The sequence below is a fragment of the Malus domestica genome, chromosome 11 (genome assembly GCF_042453785.1).
Source record: "Malus domestica chromosome 11, GDT2T_hap1".
In the NCBI taxonomy this organism is placed as follows: domain Eukaryota; kingdom Viridiplantae; phylum Streptophyta; class Magnoliopsida; order Rosales; family Rosaceae; genus Malus; species Malus domestica.
Window position 1 is genome coordinate 35,117,687 of NC_091671.1, and position 22,347 is coordinate 35,140,033.

The 22,347-nt window shown below is 40.6% G+C and overlaps 1 protein-coding gene across 1 annotated transcript; it reads right to left on the reverse strand.

The window, feature by feature from the left end:
• Positions 1–25: 25 nt before the first annotated feature.
• LOC103428777 (L-type lectin-domain containing receptor kinase IX.1-like) lies at positions 26–13,936 on the reverse strand. Its single transcript, XM_029089034.2, has 3 exons — positions 11,707–13,936; positions 10,781–10,828; positions 26–962 (listed from the first exon to the last, which is right to left on the reverse strand). The coding sequence occupies exon 1, from the start codon at positions 13,838–13,840 to the stop codon at positions 11,744–11,746; it is 2,097 nt and encodes a 698-aa protein (XP_028944867.1). The 5' UTR covers positions 13,841–13,936; the 3' UTR covers positions 26–962; positions 10,781–10,828; positions 11,707–11,743.
• Positions 13,937–22,347: the final 8,411 nt, after the last annotated feature.

A 22,347-nucleotide genomic window follows, 5' to 3' on the forward strand; every position in this document is an offset into this window, starting at 1 on the left:
ATTGCATTCACGATTTAAGAGTTCATAACTGGAATTTATCAAACTATATTGCACACATAATCATGGCTTTGAAATCACCCCTAGCCAAGAGGGGTTTAGCCACTCATATTTACAACAAAACGAAAGGAAATGAATTTAAACATTAGAAACAAAAGAAAGAAAACACCTAAACGCTTTAACGATCCAAGTTGGACAGCAAACACGTCCAAGCACTTTCCTTCCCTTTCTTTGCTACGGCACAAGGTGTTGGTGAGTGTTTGAAGGTTTGTTTGTATGGAGGAATGGATGTGAAGATGAATGGATGTGTTTGGATGAAGGTTGTGTTGAAATAGGAGTGAATGATCTAACCAAGTATGAACTCAATTTATGCTACACACACTTCCTTTTATAGAGGAAGTGCAAGGCAAAGCATGAGTAAAATGGAGTGGTGTTGAAAGATTCAAAGGTGAAAGTGAAGTAATGGTGCAAATCATGGGTAAAATGGAGTGGTGTTGAAATGATTCAAAGGTGAAAGTGAAGTAATGATGCAAAGCATGGGTAAAATGGAGTGGTGTTGAAATGATTTAAAGGTGAAAGTGAAGTAATGATGCAAAGCATGGGTAAAATGGAGTGGTGTTAAAATGATTCAAAGGTGAAAGTGAAGTGATGATTGATGCAAGAATTAAACATGGATGGAGTGCACGGCAAAGGTTTGTTATGGTACAAGGAACCCTTAATTTGTGTCCTAAAATGCATAGGAAACCTTCAATGTTGCTGGAACTTAGGGACATTTAGGATTTAGGAAAGATCAAACCAAAATAGGAAACCTTGGCTTAACTTTCCTACTTCAAGTAGGAATCCTCATCTTTAGGTCTTCAATTTCGTCCATTCCTTTAGTTCCAAGCATGTGATATTTATTCCAAGCCCAAAATTGCTCCAAAAGGCTCCAAAATGCACATTTTTGCATACTTTGTCCTTAGAACCTGAAATTGCACAAAAATGACTTTAAACACTAAAACTACTAAGGAATAACAACATAAATGCATGAGAACAAGCTAACTCAGTCGCATAAATATGCTCCTATCATCAAACCACCCTCCCTGACGTCAACGGCATCATCATCGTCATCATCATCCTGCCATCTTTCTCTCTTGTCGCTGCGAGGGGCGGAAAAGCCTAGAAAATACTCCAGCAAGTTTCTCACCTTTCCGATGACTGGTAAGCCTCGGTTCCTTTGAAATTCCTTCGTCTTTGTCCCTTATTGCCAAATTCTAACATTGATTATGTTTTTGGGACGACGAAATCACACCGAGGCACCGTGGGTGTGCTAAACCCAATTTCTGGTCAGTCGTGGGTTGCGAGCCCAAGTCTGGCTACCTTCGGTCCTTTCATGGTGAACCAAAGGTATAATTTCACTCATCTCATCTTCCTCTTCATGTTGGTAGCTAGAGCGAACCCTAAAGGCTACGTTTACAGTCGGCCGGAGCTGTAGAAGCTCTGGCGTTCTTCTCTATTGGTTTCCGTCAGCGTCCAGGCCCTTCAGGCCACCTATGAACCTTAGCCCTTTTACTTGGACCGGCCCAGTTCCCTTTTGGTTATTTGGGCCGTGCATGTGTGTGTGTGTGTGTGTGTGTGTGTGTGTGTGTGTGTATTAGGTTATGCATGTGTGTAGTGAGTGTGTGTGCGTGTTGGGCCTCTGTGTGTGTGTGTAGTGTGTGTGCGTGTTGGGCCTCTGTGTGTGTGAGTGTGTGTCCATGCGTGTGTGTGTGTGTGTGTGTGCATGTGTATGTGTGTGTTGGCGTGTATGTGTGGGTGTTGTATGGGTTTGGGCTCAAGCCCAAACCACCCTTTTTATTCCTAAACCTATCCCAACCCAAAACCCATTTTCTTTTATTTAAATTGTTTTAAATCAAATAGGGCCCCTTGGGCCATTTTCTAATAAGGGCTTTAAACCCAATCTCTAAACTCTTGGACTTTTGGACTTAAGCCTTAATCCGGATCCAAGCTCAAAAACCCGTTGACCTAGTCTGACCCAATTGACTAACCCGTTGACTTTGACTTTCGGTTGACTTTCAATTTTCGTCCGAGACCCCCTAGGCTAATTTCGACATCCTGAACCCGTTTCCGATGTCCATTTTCCCAAATTAAATCGTTTGAGTAGAATTTGACTAAATGTGCTATTTATGTGCTTAGGAACAATTATTATGATGTTTCCATCTTCGCTAGTGGCACAGTTTCTGGCAGCTAAGTACAGTGAGTGGACCCCTTCTAAAATTACATGATTTTATAGTTCAATTGCATAAATGAATAGCATGTCTTACGAGTTTATGATTTGATTTTATATTAAGCATGTTTATTGAATATGTTGATTTTCGTCTTGTGTTTTTGGTGAGGAATTAATTGTTGGCCTATATTGAGCTATATTTTAATATATCGTATTTTCTATAAAAATCATAAACTGGTAGACTATCTGATGGATGACGATAGGATGCTAGAACATGTTTTAGAAACCCCTCTTTATAGTATAGACGATGGATAACTTTATACTATGAAGTGGTTATTTATAAGAGGCGTAACCATTTATGCGTACCTAGTGGACATTATGCCGCTTGGGGTGAGGATCTGGTGTTAGCAGATAAGCCGGGAGAAATAATCCCTAGCTACGGGCTGAGGGACACGAAGCAGGCATTGGGCCGGGAGTTGGTAATCTCTGGCTACAAGATCAGAGACCACGGTGCTGGCATAGGGCTAGGAGAATATATTTAATTCAGTGATCTTACTAGCAGTACACCGCGTTTACGAGACGATCTACGAGATGATACACGCGATGATTTATATGATGTTTTTCCGCATTATACCTGTTGAGATGTTTTATGGCATGCTAGAATTTCAGAAAACCTATCACTTATTATACTAGTAGTTTTCATTATATATAAACCTGGGGGTTAGTATGTTCATAACTGTTTTCGTATTGTGTATATATATATATATGAACTTGGTCCACTCACCCTTGTTTTGCGCCCCCTTTTAGGATTTAGAATCAAGGCATACAATCCCGACGTCAACGCCTTCACATTAGCATATTCGAGTCCTCTCGGTGTAAAACCCACATCCTTTTATTTATTCAATTTTATATTAATTCTTTTAGAGCTCTAGTTAGTTGTATGCTCCGAACACGTTCTTAAATTATTAATTCATTGTATTTTAAATTTTTTACTCTTATTTATTTCGTATTCTTAGCTTTTGTATCAATTAATGGCTTTCGTCACCCTCGGGTGTCGGCCAGCACGTGTCTATCCTGGTATTCGGGGAATATCAGGGTCGGGGCGTGTCAAATTGGTATCAGAGCGTGGTTTGTTTAGATCATACTTAGGATTCTCTTCTATTCCCGTAAAGTGTCAGTTTTGACATCATTTGGATTTCAGGACTTCTAGATTTGGTGTCATTCGGCGCAGTTGTGCGAACCTTTCTCTGTTTGAATTGTCACCTTCTTGTTGAAATTCAAGAATTCGTGTCGAGATTGTGCCTCAATAGTGATGAAGAGGATTGTTTGACGACTTTCAACATCAGATTGATATTCTGCGACGTGCATTCTCTAAGAATGGAGGACAGAGTCATATTTCTTGGAAATTGTTCGAAATATTCAAAGTGCGTGCTAGAAAAAACGACAAACACTAGTTGTTGCGAAGTCTAATAAGTGGTAATTGGTGGGATCGAAGCAATTTTCTCATATTCATTACCATTGAAGAAGTTCAAGTAAATTTTTAGAACAAGTCCTCAACAATTGTTCTATCAATAGCCTTTTTTTTTATGACGAAGTCAAGTTCTCTAATCTTTCACCATCAGCTTCATATGAAATCATTCGAGCCTTAACTTCGTCTAGGGATTATACTTTTCTTTGGAAACTCCTCGGTAATAGACGTTCTCACCAATTTCCAAAAGGAGTTGCAATTCTTATTGTAATCCTTATATGTATATTCCCATCTCTACCTAGCATGAGGCCTTTTGGGAGCTCACTGGCTTCGGGTTCCGTCGGAACTTCGAAGTTAAGCGAGAAAATGGCCAAAGCACTCCTATGATGGGTGACCTACTAGGAAGTTGCTCGTGAGTTCCCAAAAACAAAACCATGAGGGAATGGTAAGCCCAAAGAGGACAATATCGTGCTACGGTGGTGGAGAGGGCCCGGGAAATGGTCTGCCCCGGGCCGGGATGTCAAAATGGTATCAGAGCCAATCCCTGCCCGGAAGTGTGCCGATGAGGACGTCGGGCCCCTAAGGGGGGTGGATTGCAACATCCCACATCGCCCAGATGAGTGATCCTTATATGTATATTCTCATCTCTACCTAGCATGAGGCCTTTTGGGAGCTCACTGGCTTCGGGTTCCGTAGAAACTCCAAGGTTAAGCGAGAAGGAGGTCAGAGCACTTCCAACATGGGTGACCTACTGGGAAGTTGCTCGTGAGTTCCCAAAAACAAAACCATGAAGGAATGGCAAGCCCAAAGCAGACAATATCGTGCTACGGTGGTGGAACGGGCCCGGGATGTGATGGACCCGGACCAGGATATGACATTAACTAACCCCACCGGCCTAAAGCCCTGGTCCACATCCTGACCCCACAACCAGCAAGCTTTTGCTTGCTGGGCTTGAGAAAGCCCCGGCTTGTTGCTACCACAACCAACCTTGCAGGTTAGGCTTGTCCCACGGCCCTAGCTTCGTTAGGCCTCTCGTGAGTGACCCGCAAGCCAGCTTCAGCTGGGTTTGTTTCCCACGTTGGTCTCGACCCAAAATCGCCAACAGCCTGTTGCTGGGCTTCTTTTTCCCTCGGCCCGTGGCCTGTTAACACTTTTAAGCTACTTTTACATCCAACCCAAGCCCAAACCCTTTTAGGCTATGGTTTTCAAATCCAATGCTATTTTTTTGGCATTTTAAATAATTTTACCCCGAATTTTTTTATTATTTTTTTCTTCTACAATCGACCATGTATGGTCCAATTTATTGAATTAATTAAAGTGACCAATAGTCCATTAATCTGACAATTAATCCAAAATTATTAGCCTGAAGTCCACTTTTTGGCAATTAATGATTCAATACATTATTTCTTTTCTTTGAATCGTTGACATCCTTTTGTAGTCCCGAAGCCCTCACAATTGAGTTCCCAAAGCAACTCAAATCCACTACACTTAAATCAGCATATTGCATTATGTGTTCTTGCAAGAACCTCTATTTTATGAACTAAACGTTTATAAACTAAACTGAACCTGTAGTTTCAAATTTAGTGCCCTTGAAACCTGAAGTTTTCATAAAACAAATACATCCATGAAAACCCAACGTTTTTCATGAAAAGCATGTCTTAGAACTCGAATGTTCTAACTTTGATGCTTATGGATGATTCATTCCCATAGCACCAATCACAATCTTGTTCCTTCCAATTCAGTGGATTGTTGAACCATCACAAGTTCGCTTTCCCTTATTTGGATGTTTCTAATATAAACCACTTTATGTGGGGTACAAGACGTAAATCTCTACTTGACTATCTAGAAGCTGAGAAACCATTATAGCCAACAATTGTAAGAATCCTTATTGGACTCAACTAGTAGTGATAAAGGTGAGTCAGCATGTTTAAATTATAAACCATGTTGAGTTTTGTATACGTGTAAAACCATTCCCTATAATTGAGAAGTTACATCCATTGTGTTTCAAACCGAAGCACGTATTTGATCTCACTCATCCACAATTAGAACTGAAAGCAATGTGGTCTGTAACCAACTCCCACGATAGATGGAAGTTGTGTAAACCTTGCTTTATTGTTAGATCTCACATCGCCCAGGGGAGTGGATCCTCTATGCCTTATATGTACATGCTCACCTTCATATAGCACGAGGCTTTCTGGGAGCTTACTAGCTTCGGGTTCCATCAGAACTCTGAAGTTAAGTGAGTTCGCACGAGAGCAATCCCAAGATGGGTGACCCATTGGGAAGTTCTCGTGTGAGTTCCCAGAAACAAAATCGTAAGGGCGTGGTCGGGGCCCAAAGTGGACAATATTGTGCTACGGCAAAGTCAAGCCTAGGATGTGGCGGAGCCAGGGTCGGGATGTGACATTTATAAATTGGATTCCCTGCTCACAGAGAACTTTCTCTTCGTATTTTAGGACTATCACCATAAGAGAATACAAGTCTCCTAGTGAGTAGAATAGTCATTTTTGAATCACAACCATGTCTACTACAGGTTAGAACTCGATAATTTAATTGGATTGTATTCTAGGGATTATTGTTAGTTTAAGTGTATAGGTATATATATTCCAACAACAATGGCATGGAAGAGCTGAATAAACCTCCGCCATGATCTTCATTTGAAGACTTACGCCCGAAGCATTACAAATGAAAGTACCTTCCGAATGAGGATTCCATGGCTCTTTGGCTCGCTCCTACGGACCGTCTAATCATGAAAGACATTGCCTAAAACACACCATGATTACATCCATGAATGAGTACAATTCTGAAGTTTATAAATCCGATCAAATTTTGACTAAATAATACTTTTCTCGTTGTTCCATGTTTCTAACTCACTTTTGAGACAGTAGTGTAGAAAGCAGAAGTTTACCAAATTCTTAGATCTAATTACTACCACAAACGTGAAAGAAAGGTATAGACTCAGTTTAGCTGAAGTCTACCGAACGATATAGACTCAGTTAGTTCGGTTGGAGTCTACCGAATGGCTCAACCCAGTTCAGTCAAAACCTACCTAATGGTAATGCCCTGCTTCTGTAGGGATGCACCGAAGCACTTGCTCTGCTTCGGCAAAGGTGCATCGAATGGTACTACTCTGCTTCGGCAAAGGCTTACCGAATAGACCCCTCTAACTTCAGCTGAAGCTTACCGAACCCAATTCGAGGTCTGTCTCTCTCACAATCCAATTTTGAGTTTGTGTTTACAACATATGGTACAATTAGGGTCTGCCAAGGTGTGGCATCACGCCCGAAGCATGATCCTTGGCACCTAAGACCTCAAACTTCAAGAATAAGGGATAGTATTCTCGAACCTCAACCCTGCAGAATCTACTTCCGTCTTGATGGATTAGATCATTGGTTATGCACCGGTTCGTGCCCCTACCAATGTTGTTGATGAGTATCATTCTCGTAGTCAACATGTGAGACTAATTTTACTTCATCGAACATCATTGGAAGAGCAAAATTTTGACAGGAATGGCCTTGTTAGCCGAATCCCCTTAGTAACTTTGGTTTACTTTATGAACATTTTTCCATGTTCTTGGATTCAAGTTTGGTGTTTGTTTTCCATTATGGATAATCTTATTGATATTGTCCTCAATACAAGTTAATTGAATCATGTTTCTTAAAACATGTGACCGAATTCAATTAAACACGTGATTAAGTATGAATGTGGGACAGTTAATTGTCTGGATGAATGTGATACTACTCACACTGACTTTATACCTAAATCATATCTCTAGCAATGACTTCAGGTTCATCTAACCCAATTAAGAGCATTGGCACGCTCCTCGTTGTATGAATGATACTGAATTACCATTTAAGTGACCTTATATTTCCCCGTCGTTCAGTTTTAAAGGATATTCGAGTTGACAATGATCATGAATGAAACCACTAAAGAAAATAGAGTGACATATCTTTGCATGACCTCCAAAAAATGAGTCTGAAGCTTTGATTTGGGGCCAATTGGTTGTTTCCCAACTAGGAACACACAATATGTGGTCAGCCTGGAGCCTAGTTACTAAGCAGTTTACTTGCCTTAGCATGACCTTTTGGGACACTTAGGTCGAACAATGATGCTACAACGCATCTCCTTACCCGATGAAAGGATCTTGTGTCTACAAGCACACTTTGCCAAGCTTGCTCATTAAGGAAATTGATTTTCTAAATCATCCCTCACAAAGGTACAAAATCACCATTTTTCACAGTGGATTCAAGGGAATATATGTGGACTAATCCAACCAAAATGCGGACCATATAAATGCTTATGGTTTTGGTTGATGAATCAACAAATTGGTCACATGTTTGTCTACACACATTGTTGCTAAAGTCCGGGAGACTGGATAATGCCAGAGAGTTTATATCGATGGTTTTTTCGATAAAGTATTGCAATCTTTTGGGTTTATAATTGAACATCGAATTCCCATGTTCACCCCAAATAGCCTCGATTAGTGATCATAAAGTGCAATTTAAATGATCACACGAACCTTGGTGAACGTACGAAGTTTTCAATTTCTGCCTAGGGCTATGCAATCTTGTAAACAGCTATGTTGGTCCACCTTAAGGCCCATTGCCACCCAACCTATACGACGTTATAGTTGGTTACTGGGTATGAACCTGACATTTTTCGTATTTACGCATTTGGGTGTGCATTCCATGTGCCAAGTTGCGTCGCCACAACGTACCAACATGGATCCTTAAAGAAGGATGTGAATCTTTGTCGATCATGATTCTCCTTCACACTAGCTCTCTTAAGCCCTTGCACGCGATCTCTTTACCGCTTATTTGCGGGTTGTCACTTCAATGAGACAGTATTCCTGCTATTAAAGGGAGATAAGAACATCAATATTCCTGTAGAACGACACAAATTTACGTGGACGTTGCCCACTATGTCTCATCTCGATCCTCATATTACACAAGTGTGGTAAACAAATGCGATGAATTCTAGCTTTCAGAATGTTGCTCCAGACGTATTCCTCTGATCTAGCTAAAGTGACAAGATCATATACTAGCTGTAAACGTGCCTGCAAGGATAGACATACTTAACAGACATCAAGTCAACATCCCCGAAGGGTGTACCGCCCCTGTTGGACTGTTTGGACGCCTCTGTTGGATGGTCTGGTACACCGGCAGATAGCCAATCAATCTGTCTTGGCCTAGAACACGACAAATCACTCGGTTCATAGAATTCACTTCCTAGACGAGGAAGACACGGTACAACAATGAATCCATACTAATCGCTGTCTCAAATCATTTCCATCTCATGAGATTAATCCGGATTACTCCCAAGACTTGAAGTTCTTAGTCTAGTATACTAGTTTGGATGAGTTAATGGAATTGAAATGAGATTACCATCAATGATGTTTTCACTTATATGGTAGCTACCGACATAAATGAAAAGCGACGATATCAAACCGTGTTTCGTTGATTAGGTGACAACATATAACTGATTGGACAACCGAAATTACAATCCAGGTCAAATTCCTCACCAAAGTATGTTTTGGACCTATCGTTCCTACACTGCCCAAGGTTACCCTGTTGTGTTACAAGTGGGAAATGAAGCGTTATAAGATGAATGAAATAGTGCTATATGATGCACGCATTATGGCACAAGGTTTCTCTCAAACGTCATGTGATTAATAGTAGCATAATGAAATGTGGTTAGTGTTTCTCCATAAGGATAATAATATGGAGGTTAACATGTAAGTTCATGAAAAATTACATGGACTGGTTCAAATAGTTCCAAACCACGGAACACCCTTTTAACTTGTTTGAGGCGTTCGCTTATGGATTGAAATAATCTTACAAATGCGGTATACCCGTCTAAGTGATTATTTGATCAATTAGGGATATGAATGAATGCCTTTGCGTGTTAAACTATGAGGTCTTATTCCGAATTGCTAGAGTTACAGTTTATGTCATTAAGAAGAATCTCACTAAGACTTCGAAAAAGCTTGAGAAAACTACCTCGCACCTGAAGATGGAATTTGAGATAAAGGATCTTGGGAAAACTCATTTATGCCTTGACTTGAAGTTGAAGCATCTCGATAATGCCTTGACCTGAAGTTGAAGCATTCTTTATACGGTACTTTGGTCTACCAGTCAAACTATACCCCGAAAGTGTTACCTTTGAGTATACATGTGATCGTCCATACGTTATATGCAAATGAGACCCTTGAAAATGTTATGAAATTCGAAATTCCATATCTGTGTTCAACTTTGCACTTCGTTGTACTTAGCTCGTTGTGTTAGACATGACATCTCATTCATTGTTGATCTATTGGTAAAGATGCAGCATCGCACCCACACGCAACCACTGAATTGGTATTAAAGACGTACCTTGAAGGTACTACAAATTTGGGCAAATCCCAATGCATCTCAAGCGGATCCAACCCCCCTGATCCTCGGAATGATGCTTGCCTTGTTTGTTATGCTGACGCTGGCTACTTATCAAACCCACACAAGGTAAATCTCTGAATGGTTATGTCTTTACCGTTAAGGGATACCGCAATATCTTGGAGGTCCACGACATGACCTTAGTTGCAAAATCTTCGATTATTCAAAGACTCACCTTATTTCACTACGCCACACGTAAGACATGGTTAGGAGTTTTTGTTGAGTATATTCGAATCACTTACTATGTTTTCATCCATTGTTGAGTCCCAACGATGATCCATGAAGACTATGCCGTATGTATCAACTCGACCAAGACATGATACATCAAGATATATTGCGTCTACATCACATCAGCAAAGCATCAGGAGATTAAAGTCATGCAAGCCGATCCTAAACAACCTTGCTGACCTCTACACGACATCACTACCGAAGTCAACCTTCCAGAAGCTTGTCCGAGGAATTGGTATGCCTAACTATTCATATGCAATGCTTATAGTTCTCATTTGGAAGTTGCCTAAAGATCATCGTCATGTAAATTGATTATTTGTAGGAGTTGCCTAAAGATTAAATATTTTATTTGGTATTTTAATTGACACGGTCAAGATCCAAACAGTTTACTTGTAGGCTACGGATTAATATATGTGATTAATTAGTAGGTTTTTTCTTTCTTGAGAAACTTACCGGAAGTTACGCAAATATAGCGCCATGTGAGATTGCACATTTTGCTACCTACAAAACCACCTCTGATTGTTAAGGCTACGGACAAATATATGATTAATTATTAGTATTTTATTCTGGAGAAGCTTACTACTTGCAATGCTTAAGCACAAGTTGTATATATGGTTAAACAAATATTGATTGAATACTATAATTAGATTCCTCAACTTCCTCGTGGTGGTGGTAGTGTCACTTTGAGCAAGTGGAATCGTTATAATACATAACAACTTGTGACAAACAGTGGAGCTTACCACTTGCACAACAATTATTTGAACAACTAGCTGCATTTTAAAAATAATTTCATGTTCTAATAATCCTGCCACTTTCACTAATTAATGAGGATTAGATCGGAGCATCTTTTGTTCTGCAAAAGGAGAACTTAAAACACCTAACTAAAATATGAAATCCAAACACTTCTTTTACAGTAACTATCTATCACTTTGAACAACAAAAAATGAAATAAAACAAAATCTCCTCACCTTTATTCACATAACACATTTTTCCGACTTTTTTTTTGTTTGTTTCTGTCTTGATACAAGCGATCTTGAATGAGTAGAAATTAAACACAAAATCTTATAGTAGAGTATATGCTTTTAGGGTAACATTAAGGAGACTAAATTAAATTTTGTAAACTAAATGATGTGGTTATGATGATTGAATTATTACTGAAGTGTTGATTAACATGCTTATTTTTTATTGATGTTGACAAATTTAGTTTAGCATTGCCCATGTTTTTATCCGCTTGAACTACAAGTTTCTTATGCCTTCTCTTTTTTCAACTTCTCACACATACAATGTGTGGGGGATTTTATATGTACTAAACCAAAACAAAAAACAAGATATATCTAAAAAGAATAGTGTACAGATATATGAAACCATATTTCACTAACCAAATTGATAAGAATTTGCAGAAGATACGATGTGCTATCACGAACCAGTTCTATAAGAAAACGCACTCCCAGATGACCGATGAGACGTTTGCCCTTTTTCATAGCTTGTAGTAGTACTAGTATCACCAGACAACATTGAGAGTACTACTGGAGGAGCTAAATATGTGGCTACAGGCATGTTTGTTGGGAGAATGGGCAACGGAACTTCAAAGTTAAGCACTTGAATCGCTCGTTGTATGGAAGGCCTAAAGTGATAGTCCGGATGAGCACACCACAACCCGACAATCAACAAACACTCCATCTCTTTTTCATCAAAATCTCCGTGCAGTTTCGGGTCAGCTGCTTCAATGACTTTCCCTTCTCCGTAAAGCTCCCAAACCCATTCCACCATTTCAACTTGGCTACTCTCTAAACCGAGATCGATGGGTTTTCTCCCACATGCTATTTCCAAAGCAACAATTCCGAAGCTGTAGACATCTGATTCCTTGCTAGCCTTTCCTGTGATAACATATTCCAAAGCCATGTAGCCCCTTGTTCCAGCCACTATTGTTGTTTGAGATTGTTTTCCATGATCAACAAGTCGAGCTAGCCCAAAATCACCAAGTTTAGCATTGAAATTTGAATCCAACATAACATTGCTAGATTTGATATCCCTGTGTAGCACGCATTGCTCCCACTCTTGGTGTAGATAGAGCAACCCAGAGGCCAAGCCTTGAGCAATTTTGTATCTTAACCCCCAAAGTAATAAGCATTTTTCAGCGAAAAGATGAGAATCAAGGCTGCCATTGGGCATAAACTCATACACGAGTAGGAGTTTCTTTTTGTGGCACCAACCAATGAGTTGCACAAGATTTCGATGCCTAAGTTGACTAATGATCCTTACTTCAGATGCAAACTCCTTCAACCCTTGTTTAGATTTGCTTGATATCTTCTTGACAGCAACATATGACTTCAAGTCTTTTATATATCCTCGATAAACCCCACCAAATCCTCCCTCTCCAAGCTTTTCTACCTCTGCAAAATTACTTGTTGCTAAAGCCAACTCTTTGTATGAAAACATCCTTGGGCTGGTCCCTTTTCCAAATTCGCCATCAATCAACTCATGAATTGTAGGGTCTTCATTGGTATTAGTTTTTCCTCGTGCCCTTTTCTTCCACAAGATACACAAAACAAAACTTACCAACGCAATAAATCCACCGAGGCCCAACCCAACAGCCAGTGCTATATTGTTACTTCCTGAGCTGGATCTTGGCGGAGGAACTAGTGTAGAATTGAAACTCCATGATTTGATCATGAATTGAGTTGTCCGAGCACCGGAGGCAGCGGAGAACCCAACAATGACCCAATCCGGTAAGTATTGTTCCAGATTAACTATGTAATCAAGATAAGTCGTCAACTGGCTACCATTTACATAACTAGTGAAAGCAACACTAAGATTTTTTGAGCCGGAATTATAACTAATCCAAGCACCATTTTGCTTCCCATCCAAAATACTTCCATTCCAAGGCTTGGTGGTGATATAAGACTTGACAGAGTTGATGTCGATTCCCACATGATCGCCTTCCGGGTCACCGATGTTTGACCTCGCATTCCAGTAGATATCAAACTCCACCGCAACAAAGGGATACTGACTCCTTGACTGAGTTGAGTTTAGGTGCTCCACGGGGAGGCCGAGGCTGCCGCCTCTTCCTAGTGTGTAGTTGAGCAAGGAACCGTTTGGCGCCACGAAGAAGGCGAGCCCGTCGGCATATTTATTGTTTAGCGGGTCCATTTCAAACGTGAAATGTGTGGTGAAATCGCCAAGTTTTCCAGTGGCGTTTTCACGGAGGAGGAAGGGTTCGCGGTAAGTTACTCGACCGACGCTCCCGTTCTTTCTAAGTGCGGCTGTTTCATAGATTTTGGCGAGTTGGATGAATTGGCCGTCAGTATAAGCATCTCCCTCTAGAGATATCGAACTGTTGATAGTGCTGTTGGGAAAGCTGGAGAAATTGTAGGTTAATGGAGTTGCATAATGGAATAAAAGAAGCAAGACAATGACGAATAGAAGATGGTTTGGTGAGTGAATTGGTGTGATGATTGGAGAGCTTTTGTGATCCATTTTTGTTTTGAGAGAGAGAGACTGGAAAATTGACATCTAAAATGGTAGAGGTTTTAGGTACGAAACCGGATTGAGGTTGGTGTGAAAGAAAGGGTGAGATAAAAGTGAGGTAAGGTTGGCATGACACATCAGAGGAGTGGAGCATGGTGATATATTTGAGTGGAGCCACATTATTTTACACCAGCTTTTAGTCGTTGATTTGGAACGTTTTGAATTGGTCAAAAATAAATCTTGCAAATTTTTTTTTTTTTTTCAAACAAATCTACAATCTAGATTCACATAAACGAAAGCGCAGCCAATCGTGAAGTCTTCACCACGGACAAAAGTAGAAAACCATATATGCTTATGACCTTGTGGGCGTAGTGGTTTCAAACCTTTGGGTACCTGAAATTTCGAGTTTTCTCTTCTTGGCCACTTAATTTTTAGTAGACCTGACATTCGTGTCATGTTTTCATGTTTGTGTCGTTTTCGTGTCATATTCGATATCTTAACGAGTCGTGTCGTGTAACACCCGTTAAAATAAATAGATAAAATGACCCAACCCAAAATCTATCCGATAATATTAACAGGTAATATGACTCAACCTGTTACCCAACAACAACAACAACAACAACAAAGCCTTTTCCCACTAAGTGGGGTCGGCTATATGAATCCTAGAACGCCATTGCGCTCGGTTTTGTGTCATGTCCTCCGTTAGATCCATGTACTCTAAGTCTTTTCTTAGAGTCTCTTCCAAAGTTTTCCTAGGTCTTCCTCTACCCCTTCGGCCCTGAACCTCTGTCCCGTAGTCACATCTTCGAACCGGAGCGTCATTCGGCCTTCTTTGCACATGTCCAAATCACCGGAGCCGATTTTCTCTCATCTTTCCTACAATTTCGGCTACTCCTACTTTACCTCGGATATCCTCATTCCCAATCTTATCCTTTCTCGTGTGCCCACACATCCCACGAAGCATCCTCATCTCCGCTACACCCATTTTGTGTACGTGTTGATGCTTCACCGCCCAACATTCTGTGCCATACAACATCGCTGGCCTTATTGCCGTCCTATAAAATTTTCTCTTGAGCTTCAGTGGCCTACGACGGTCACACACACGCCGGATGCATTCTTACACTTCATCCATCCAGCTCGTATTCTATGGTTGAGATCTCCATCTAATTCTCCGTTCTCTTGCAAGATAGATCCTAGGTAGCGAAAACGGTCGCTTTTTATGATCTTCGCTAGATTGCTCCGGTCATTAGTGTGGATAAGTATATAAATGGATAGAGATAGGAAAGCAAACACAAGATGTACGTGGTTCACCCAGATTGGCTACGTCCACGGAATAGAAGAGTTCTCATTAATTGTGAAGGGTTTACACAAGTACATAGGTTCAAGCTCTCCTTTAGTGAGTACAAGTGAATGATTTAGTACAAATGACATTATGAAATATTGTGGGAGAATGATCTCGTAATCACGAAACTTCTAAGTATCGGAGTGTGGTGTCGTCTTGACTTGCCTTATCTGTCTCATAGGTAGATGTGGCATCTTCTCTGGAAGTACTCTTCCTCCATCCAGGGGTGGTATCTTTAACTGGTGGAGATGCACAAGGTAATGTATCAATTTCACTTGAAGCTTACTTGTAGTTTCAGGCTTGGTCAAGCGCGATACAAACCATGTAGTAGGAGTCCCCCAAGTCGCCGAGCTAGGGGGTCTGCTGAAAGAGGTGACAGACAAGGTAAGCAATCAGAGCTCCGACTGATTGTTCACCTTCTCCCCATCTTGCAGCAGCATGAAGGTTAAAGAGAAGAAAAATGAGAAGAGATGATATGAGATACTTTTGCTTTTGAAGAAGTAACTTTCCACAGGCTTATTCTTGAACTGAGCTGGAGGGTTTTCTGGTTTCCTCCAAAGTATAAGGCCGACTGAAGAATTTGAGGGTCAAAACAAGTCCATCAAATCTAGAGTACGTTCCACCCTGCTGATATGGGATACTTTTGCTTTTGACAGAGTAATGGATGTATCGGCACGTGTGCTGTTACGCTTGTCTCCACATGCTTCCTTGTATCCTTCGCACTTGCCCTATCTGTTCCTCAAGCAGATGCGGAATCTTCCCTGGAAACATAAGATGTTGAAGATGAGTACTCGAGAGCAATGTCAGGTAAGTAATCAGGTAAGGGGTTCCAGGCAGTCAGTTCCTGGCTGGAAGCTTGATTCCAAGTGCTGACTGATTGCTCTCTTTCTCCTTGTCTTGCAGGTAAAAACAAGGCCAAAGGAAAAGACAGGGAAAAAGCATGATATGGGATACTCTTGCTTTTAACCCTGATGATATGAGATATTCTTGCTCTAGTATAGCTTGTTTGCAGAGGTATTATCGGGGGGAAAGAAAGCTGAATATTTCGAAAGGCTTCGTTGGGAGTGCCCTCTCAGATATGATGAAGGGTTGAGCATTTTTGCAGGTCTGCCTGTCCGTTGGGGATGGAGGTCGACATATATAGGAGTCTCCCTAACAAGTAGTAATGTTATTCCTTTACCCTGCTTGGTCATAGCACGGTAGTGGGAGCTGCCAGTTTCACATGTTTTAACTCTGTCAGAGCACTTTGAAAAAGTGGTCTGTGGTATCTGGCTCTCGAGATTCGGAGAACGATGCCTCTTCGATTTTTGAGAAAGCAATCATGCTGGGGGTCTGGCTCTCGAGATTCGGAGAGCAGTGTCTCTTCGATTTTTGAGGAAGTAATCATGTTGGGAGTCTGGCTCTCGAGATTCGGAGGGCGGTGCCTCTTCGATTTTGGAGCAAGCAATCTTGTTGGGAGTGTTGTCTCGAATGTGAGTAAAGGTTGGGCATGTTTGCTAGTCTACCTTGCCACGAAGCACAAAGGTTGACACACAGGGACTTTCCAATTATCCAGCAATGGTACTGTTCCTTTACCCTCTCTTCGATTTTAAGAAAGTAGTCATGTTGGGAGTCTGGCTCTCGAGATTCGGAGGACGGTGCCTCTTCGTTTTGGGAGCAAGCAATCTTGTTGGGAGTGTTTTCTCGAATGTGAGTAAAGGTTGGGCATGTTTGCTAGTCTACCTTGCCACGAAGCACAGAGGTTGACACATAGGGACTTTCCAATTATCCAGCAGTGGTACTGTTCCTTTACCCTTGTGGGTAATAATATGGTAGCTAGACCTTCAAAATTTATGTGTCTAAACTTTGTTAGTGCTGTTTCTTTGCTATTCTTTTACCTTTCTTGGTCAGAGCGATGTAGTGGGAGCTGCAAGCTTCACGTGCTCAACTTTAGCAGAGAACTTTGGCAAAGTTATCTGTGGTACCCATGAGCTATTGTTGCGTGTGGAAGTGGGTGATTGAACAGTAAGATTCATGTGCTTTCTACTTCACCAGAAGTCTTCGACAGAATGCCCATAATTTCTGCAAAGCTGAGTGTGCGTGTGACAGGTGCTGACAAGGCTAGAAAAGTAGGTGCCTCTTCGATTTCTGAGATCGGCCCTTGTGGTCTCTGAGCAGCCCAGCTTTTGAGAAAGCGAGCGCCTCTTCGATTGATTCGAAGAACGATGCCTCATCGATTTTTGAGAAAGCAATCATGCTGGGGGTCTGGCTCTCGAAGATTCGGGGAGCAGTGTCTCTTTGATTTTTGAGAAAGTAATCATGTTGGGAGTCTGGCTCTCGAGATTCGGAGGGCGGTGCCTCTTCGATTTTGGAGCAAGCAATCTTGTTGGGAGTGTTTTCTCGAATGTGAGTAAAGGTTGGGCATGTTTGCTAGTCTACCTTGCCACGAAGCACAAAGGTTGACACACAGGGACTTTCCAATTATCCAGCAATGGTACTGTTCCTTTACCCTCTCTTCGAATTTTAAGAAAGTAGTCATGTTGGGAGTCTGGCTCTCGAGATTCGAAGGACGGTGCCTCTTCGATTTTGGAGCAAGCAATCTTATTGGGAGTGTTTTCTCGAATGTGAGTAAAGGTTGGGCATGTTTGCTAGTCTACCTTGCCACGAAGCACAGAGGTTGACACACAGGGACTTTCTAATTATCCAGCAGTGGTACTGTTCCTTTACCCTTGTGGGTAATAATATGGTAGCTAGACCTTCAAAATTTATGGGTCTAAACTTTGTTAGTGCTGTTTTCTTTGCTATTCTTTTACCCTTCTTGGTCAGAGCGATGTAGTGGGAGCTGCAAGCTTCACGTGCTCAACTTTGGCAGAGAACTTTGGCAAAGTTTTATGTGGTACCCATGAGCTATTGTTGCGTGTGGGAAGTGGGTGATTGAACAGTAAGATTCATGTGTTTTCTACTTCCCCAGAAGTCTTCGACAGAATGCCCATAATTTCCGCAAAGCTGAGTGTGCGTGTGACAGGTGCTGACAAGGCTGGAAAAGTAGGTGCCTCTTCGATTTCTGAGATCGGCCCTCGTGGTCTCTGGGGAGCCCAGCTTTTGAGAAAGCGAGCGCCTCTTCGATTTCTGAGATCAGCCTTCGTGGTCTTTGAGCAGCCCAACTTTTGAGAAAGCAAACACCTCTTCGATTTCTGAGATCAACCCTCGTGATCTCTAAGCAGCCCAGCTTTTGAGAAAGCAAACGCCTCTTCGATTTCTGAGCAGGCGCCTCTTCGATTTCTGAAGCTCCGTCGAGTGCAGATTTTTATAGGGGCTGGCATTAAGTTCCAAAGCACACTTGAATCTCCACCAGTAGAAGCTTCATTCTTGCACTTCTAAGATCTTGATTTGTCCGACCTCTTCTCTCTTCAACACCTTTGAAAATGTCTGGCCCCTCCGACCGTCGTTTTGACTTGAACCTTGTTGAAGAGGCAGCCCCGCCTTCTCCAGACAACATATGGCGCCCATCCTTCGTCTCCCCTACTGGTCCTCTTACCGTTGGGGATTCCGTGATGAAGAATGATATGACCGCTGCGGTGGTGGCCAGGAACCTTCTCACTCCCAAAGATAACAGACTACTTTCCAAACGGTCTGATGAGTTAGCTGTTAAGGATTCGTTGGCTCTCAGTGTTCAGTGTGCAGGTTCTGTGTCTAATATGGCCCAACGCCTATTTGCTCGAACCCGCCAAGTTGAATCATTAGCGGCTGAAGTGATGAGTCTCAAACAGGAGATTAGAGGGCTCAAGCATGAGAATAAACAGTTGCACCGGCTCGCACATGACTATGCTACAAACATGAAGAGGAAGCTTGACCAGATGAAGGAAACTGATGGTCAGGTTTTACTTGATCATCAGAGATTTGTGGGTTTGTTCCAAAGGCATTTATTGCCTTCGTCTTCTGGGGCTGTACCGCGTAATGAAGCTCCAAATGATCAACCTCTGATGCCTCCTCCTTCTAGGGTTCTGTCCAGTACTGAGGCTCCAAATGATCCCCCTCCGGTACCTTCTCTTTCTGGGGCTCTACCGACTGCTAAGACTTCTCCTAAGCAACCTTTGTGAAGGCTCCCTCTTGTGTTTTTATTTTGACTCATGTATATGTACATATTTGTAGCTTATCGGGGATATCAATAAATAAGCTTTCCTTCATTTCAACGTATTGTGTTAAATACACCAAAGCCTTCTTCGCTAAGTTCTTTGAATTTTCTTTTGTTGAAGCTTGTATGTTGAAGCTTTCTGAGTGGAGCATGTAGGTTGGGGTAGTGTTCCCTTAATTTTCCGAGTGAGGAAAACTTCTCGGTTGGAGACTTGGAAAATCCAAGTCACTGAGTGGGATCGGCTATATGAATCTTAGAACGCCATTGTGCTCGATCCTGTGTCATGTCCTTCGTTAGATCCAAGTACTCTAAGTCTTTTCTTAGATAATATGATAAGAGGACCAGTAGGGGAGACGAAAATATATTAGACGATGCAGTAGGGGAGACGAAGGATGGGCGCCATTAAAGAAAATATATTTTAAACCAATAAATAATCAAATGAAAAGCATAATACTAAATAAGTATATACATATCATATTGTCACATCCAAAACACAAAAATGCATTCTTCTTTTAAGTATATTTTCACTTACCTAAATTGATCAAATGGTAAAACTAGAAAATATTGGAATAGAGAAGGGGTTTTTTCGTCCAAAAAAGTTCTAATAATATAAGTGAAATAGAATCCAACGGTACAGATTTACTCTCATTTATCGTACGACTATTATTTAAATAAAGTCTTTAATAGTTTTTTAATTAATGTAGAAGTGTAAAAAATATAGAAAATATATATAAACACTCGTAATGACAAGTTTTACAACTTTCATGAAAAACTTAACTTCGAAATTCGCCACTATAATCATATAAATCATAGATCAAAATTTAACCATTGATTGTCATTTACATTTACACTTTATTGTTCTCATCAAATTTGGTTTTTTCATATTTTCTTTTTTTAAAACATGATCTATTAGACGATGCAGGAAGATGAACGGTTTGGATCATTGATATTATATTCGAAGTTTTACGGTTAGTGAAAATATTGCTTGATGTTTATAAAGTTTCTACATACTATATGACATTGACTTATATTTCAGTTAACCGTAAATATCGAAATATGATATCAAAGATCTGAACCGTTCATCTTCTTACATCCTTCAGATGATCATGTTTTCAAAAAAGAAAATTAAGAAAATGAAATTCAGTAAGAAGAATAAAGCATAAATGACAATCGACGGTTAAATATAAATTTGAGGTTTATGGATTATGGATTATAGTGTTGGATTTCGAAGCTAACCCCTTCATAAAAGTTGTAAAGCTTGTCACTATGAGTGATTGTATTTTTTTTTTTTACATTTTTTACACTGCTAAAATAATTATAATTAATTTTATTAATTTTTCCCTCAAATAAAAAACATTATTCATGAGGGTTTGGAGGATTTTAAAAATCTAAACAATAATGTAAGTGTAACCATTATCTACTCGTAGAGAAATAATGATGAATCACAAGTGTTTATATATTCTTTCACATTTTTCATACTTGTATGTATGTCTTCTTAGTTTTTGCCTATACAAATATTATACTAGTTTATTTTAATTTTGGACAACAACATGTTAAGGAAAATTTATCCTAGTAATGATAATAAAGAACCCTCATAATAAAAATAAATAATGACAAAAACTTTTTTTTTTAACTTATATAGAATAATAATACAAAACTATATATTTAATATAGAATATATTGTATATATTAATATGGCTATTGTATTTTATAATAAATCTTTTAGTAATTAAACTTGAAAATTATCATAATAATTTTTTCTTAACGGGTCGAAACGGGTTACCCACTCGCGTGTATACCCGTTAAGAACCCGTTATTAACGGGTTCTTAACGGGTCATCCGATAATGACTCAATTAGTTATCGTGTTGACCCGAAACCCATTATTTTCGTGTCATTTTCGTGTCGTGTCAGAAATTGCCGAGTCTAATTTTTAAGGACAAAAAGGTGCCCAAGATTGCTGAATATCCTTATGTGATCTCATGACTCCATAACCAAACAAAAAAATGATAATGATTATTTAGTGGCACTTAATCTCGGATGAGATCTAGCCACCCAATCTTAATCACAAATACAATTGTTGATGCACAAAACCAAAGATCTTGGAACAACGTAAATCCGACTGTAAATCTGCATGGAATGTAAATAACATAAGATGTATCGTGGTTCACCCCAAGGTTTGGGCTACGTCCACACTGATTGTATTTCTCTGAGAGTATTTGTGAGGAAGAGAGTGTGAGAGCTTTACTCTAGATAGGAGAGGGTTAGGGTTTGTGAGGGGGAGGATACCCTTTTATAGAATAAGGACTCCTCCCCTAAGTACATATTTGCCCCTTCCTTTATTACATAATTACATTTGAGTCCCCCGAGTATTTATACGAGGTCTAAATATGGAGGCCCAAAGTATGGTATAAACAGTAGTCCTCCAAGTCTTCAGTCAAGAGAGTCTTTTGGCTGGAGACCTGAAATTCAATCCATGTGTGGGCCGAAGTAACTAAATGCTATCTTGAACTGATGCTCGATATGAGGCAGTGCTCAATCTAAAATGATGCTTAACTAGAAGTAGCACACGTTGCGAGGCTGCTCGGCTCGTGGCTTATGTTGCCTTGGTTGGCTCGGCTTTGTGGTGTTTGAAGGTGAGGGAATCCCTTTTATAGAATAAGGGCTCACTCCTCAATACATGAATGATAGACTAGAGTTGATGCTTTCTAATGATGGTGAGGAAGTCCCTTTTATAGAATAAGAGCTCGCTCCTCAATACATAAGTGATGGGTTAGGAGTGATGCTTGCGGCGAGGCGGTTGCTCAGCTGGCGGCGTTGCTCTCTAATGAAGGTGATGGAGTCCTTTTTATAGAATAAGGGCTCGCTCCTCAATACATAAGTGATGGGTTAGGAGTGATACTCACGGCGGGGTGGTTGCTCAGCTGGCGGCGTTGCTTTCTAATGAAGGTGAGGGAGTCCCTTTTATAAAATAAGGGCTCGCTCCTCAATACATGAATAATGGGTACTTTCTAATGAAAGTGAGGGAGTCCCTTTTATAGAATAAGGGCTCGCTCCTTAATACATAAATAATGGGCTAAGTCCACCAAGTATTTTTC

Bases quoted from the DNA above. Each gene is read 5' to 3' on its own strand.
- LOC103428777 (XM_029089034.2), bottom strand. From the start codon at position 13,840: ATGTCAATTTTCCAGTCTCTCTCTCTCAAAACAAAAATGGATCACAAA.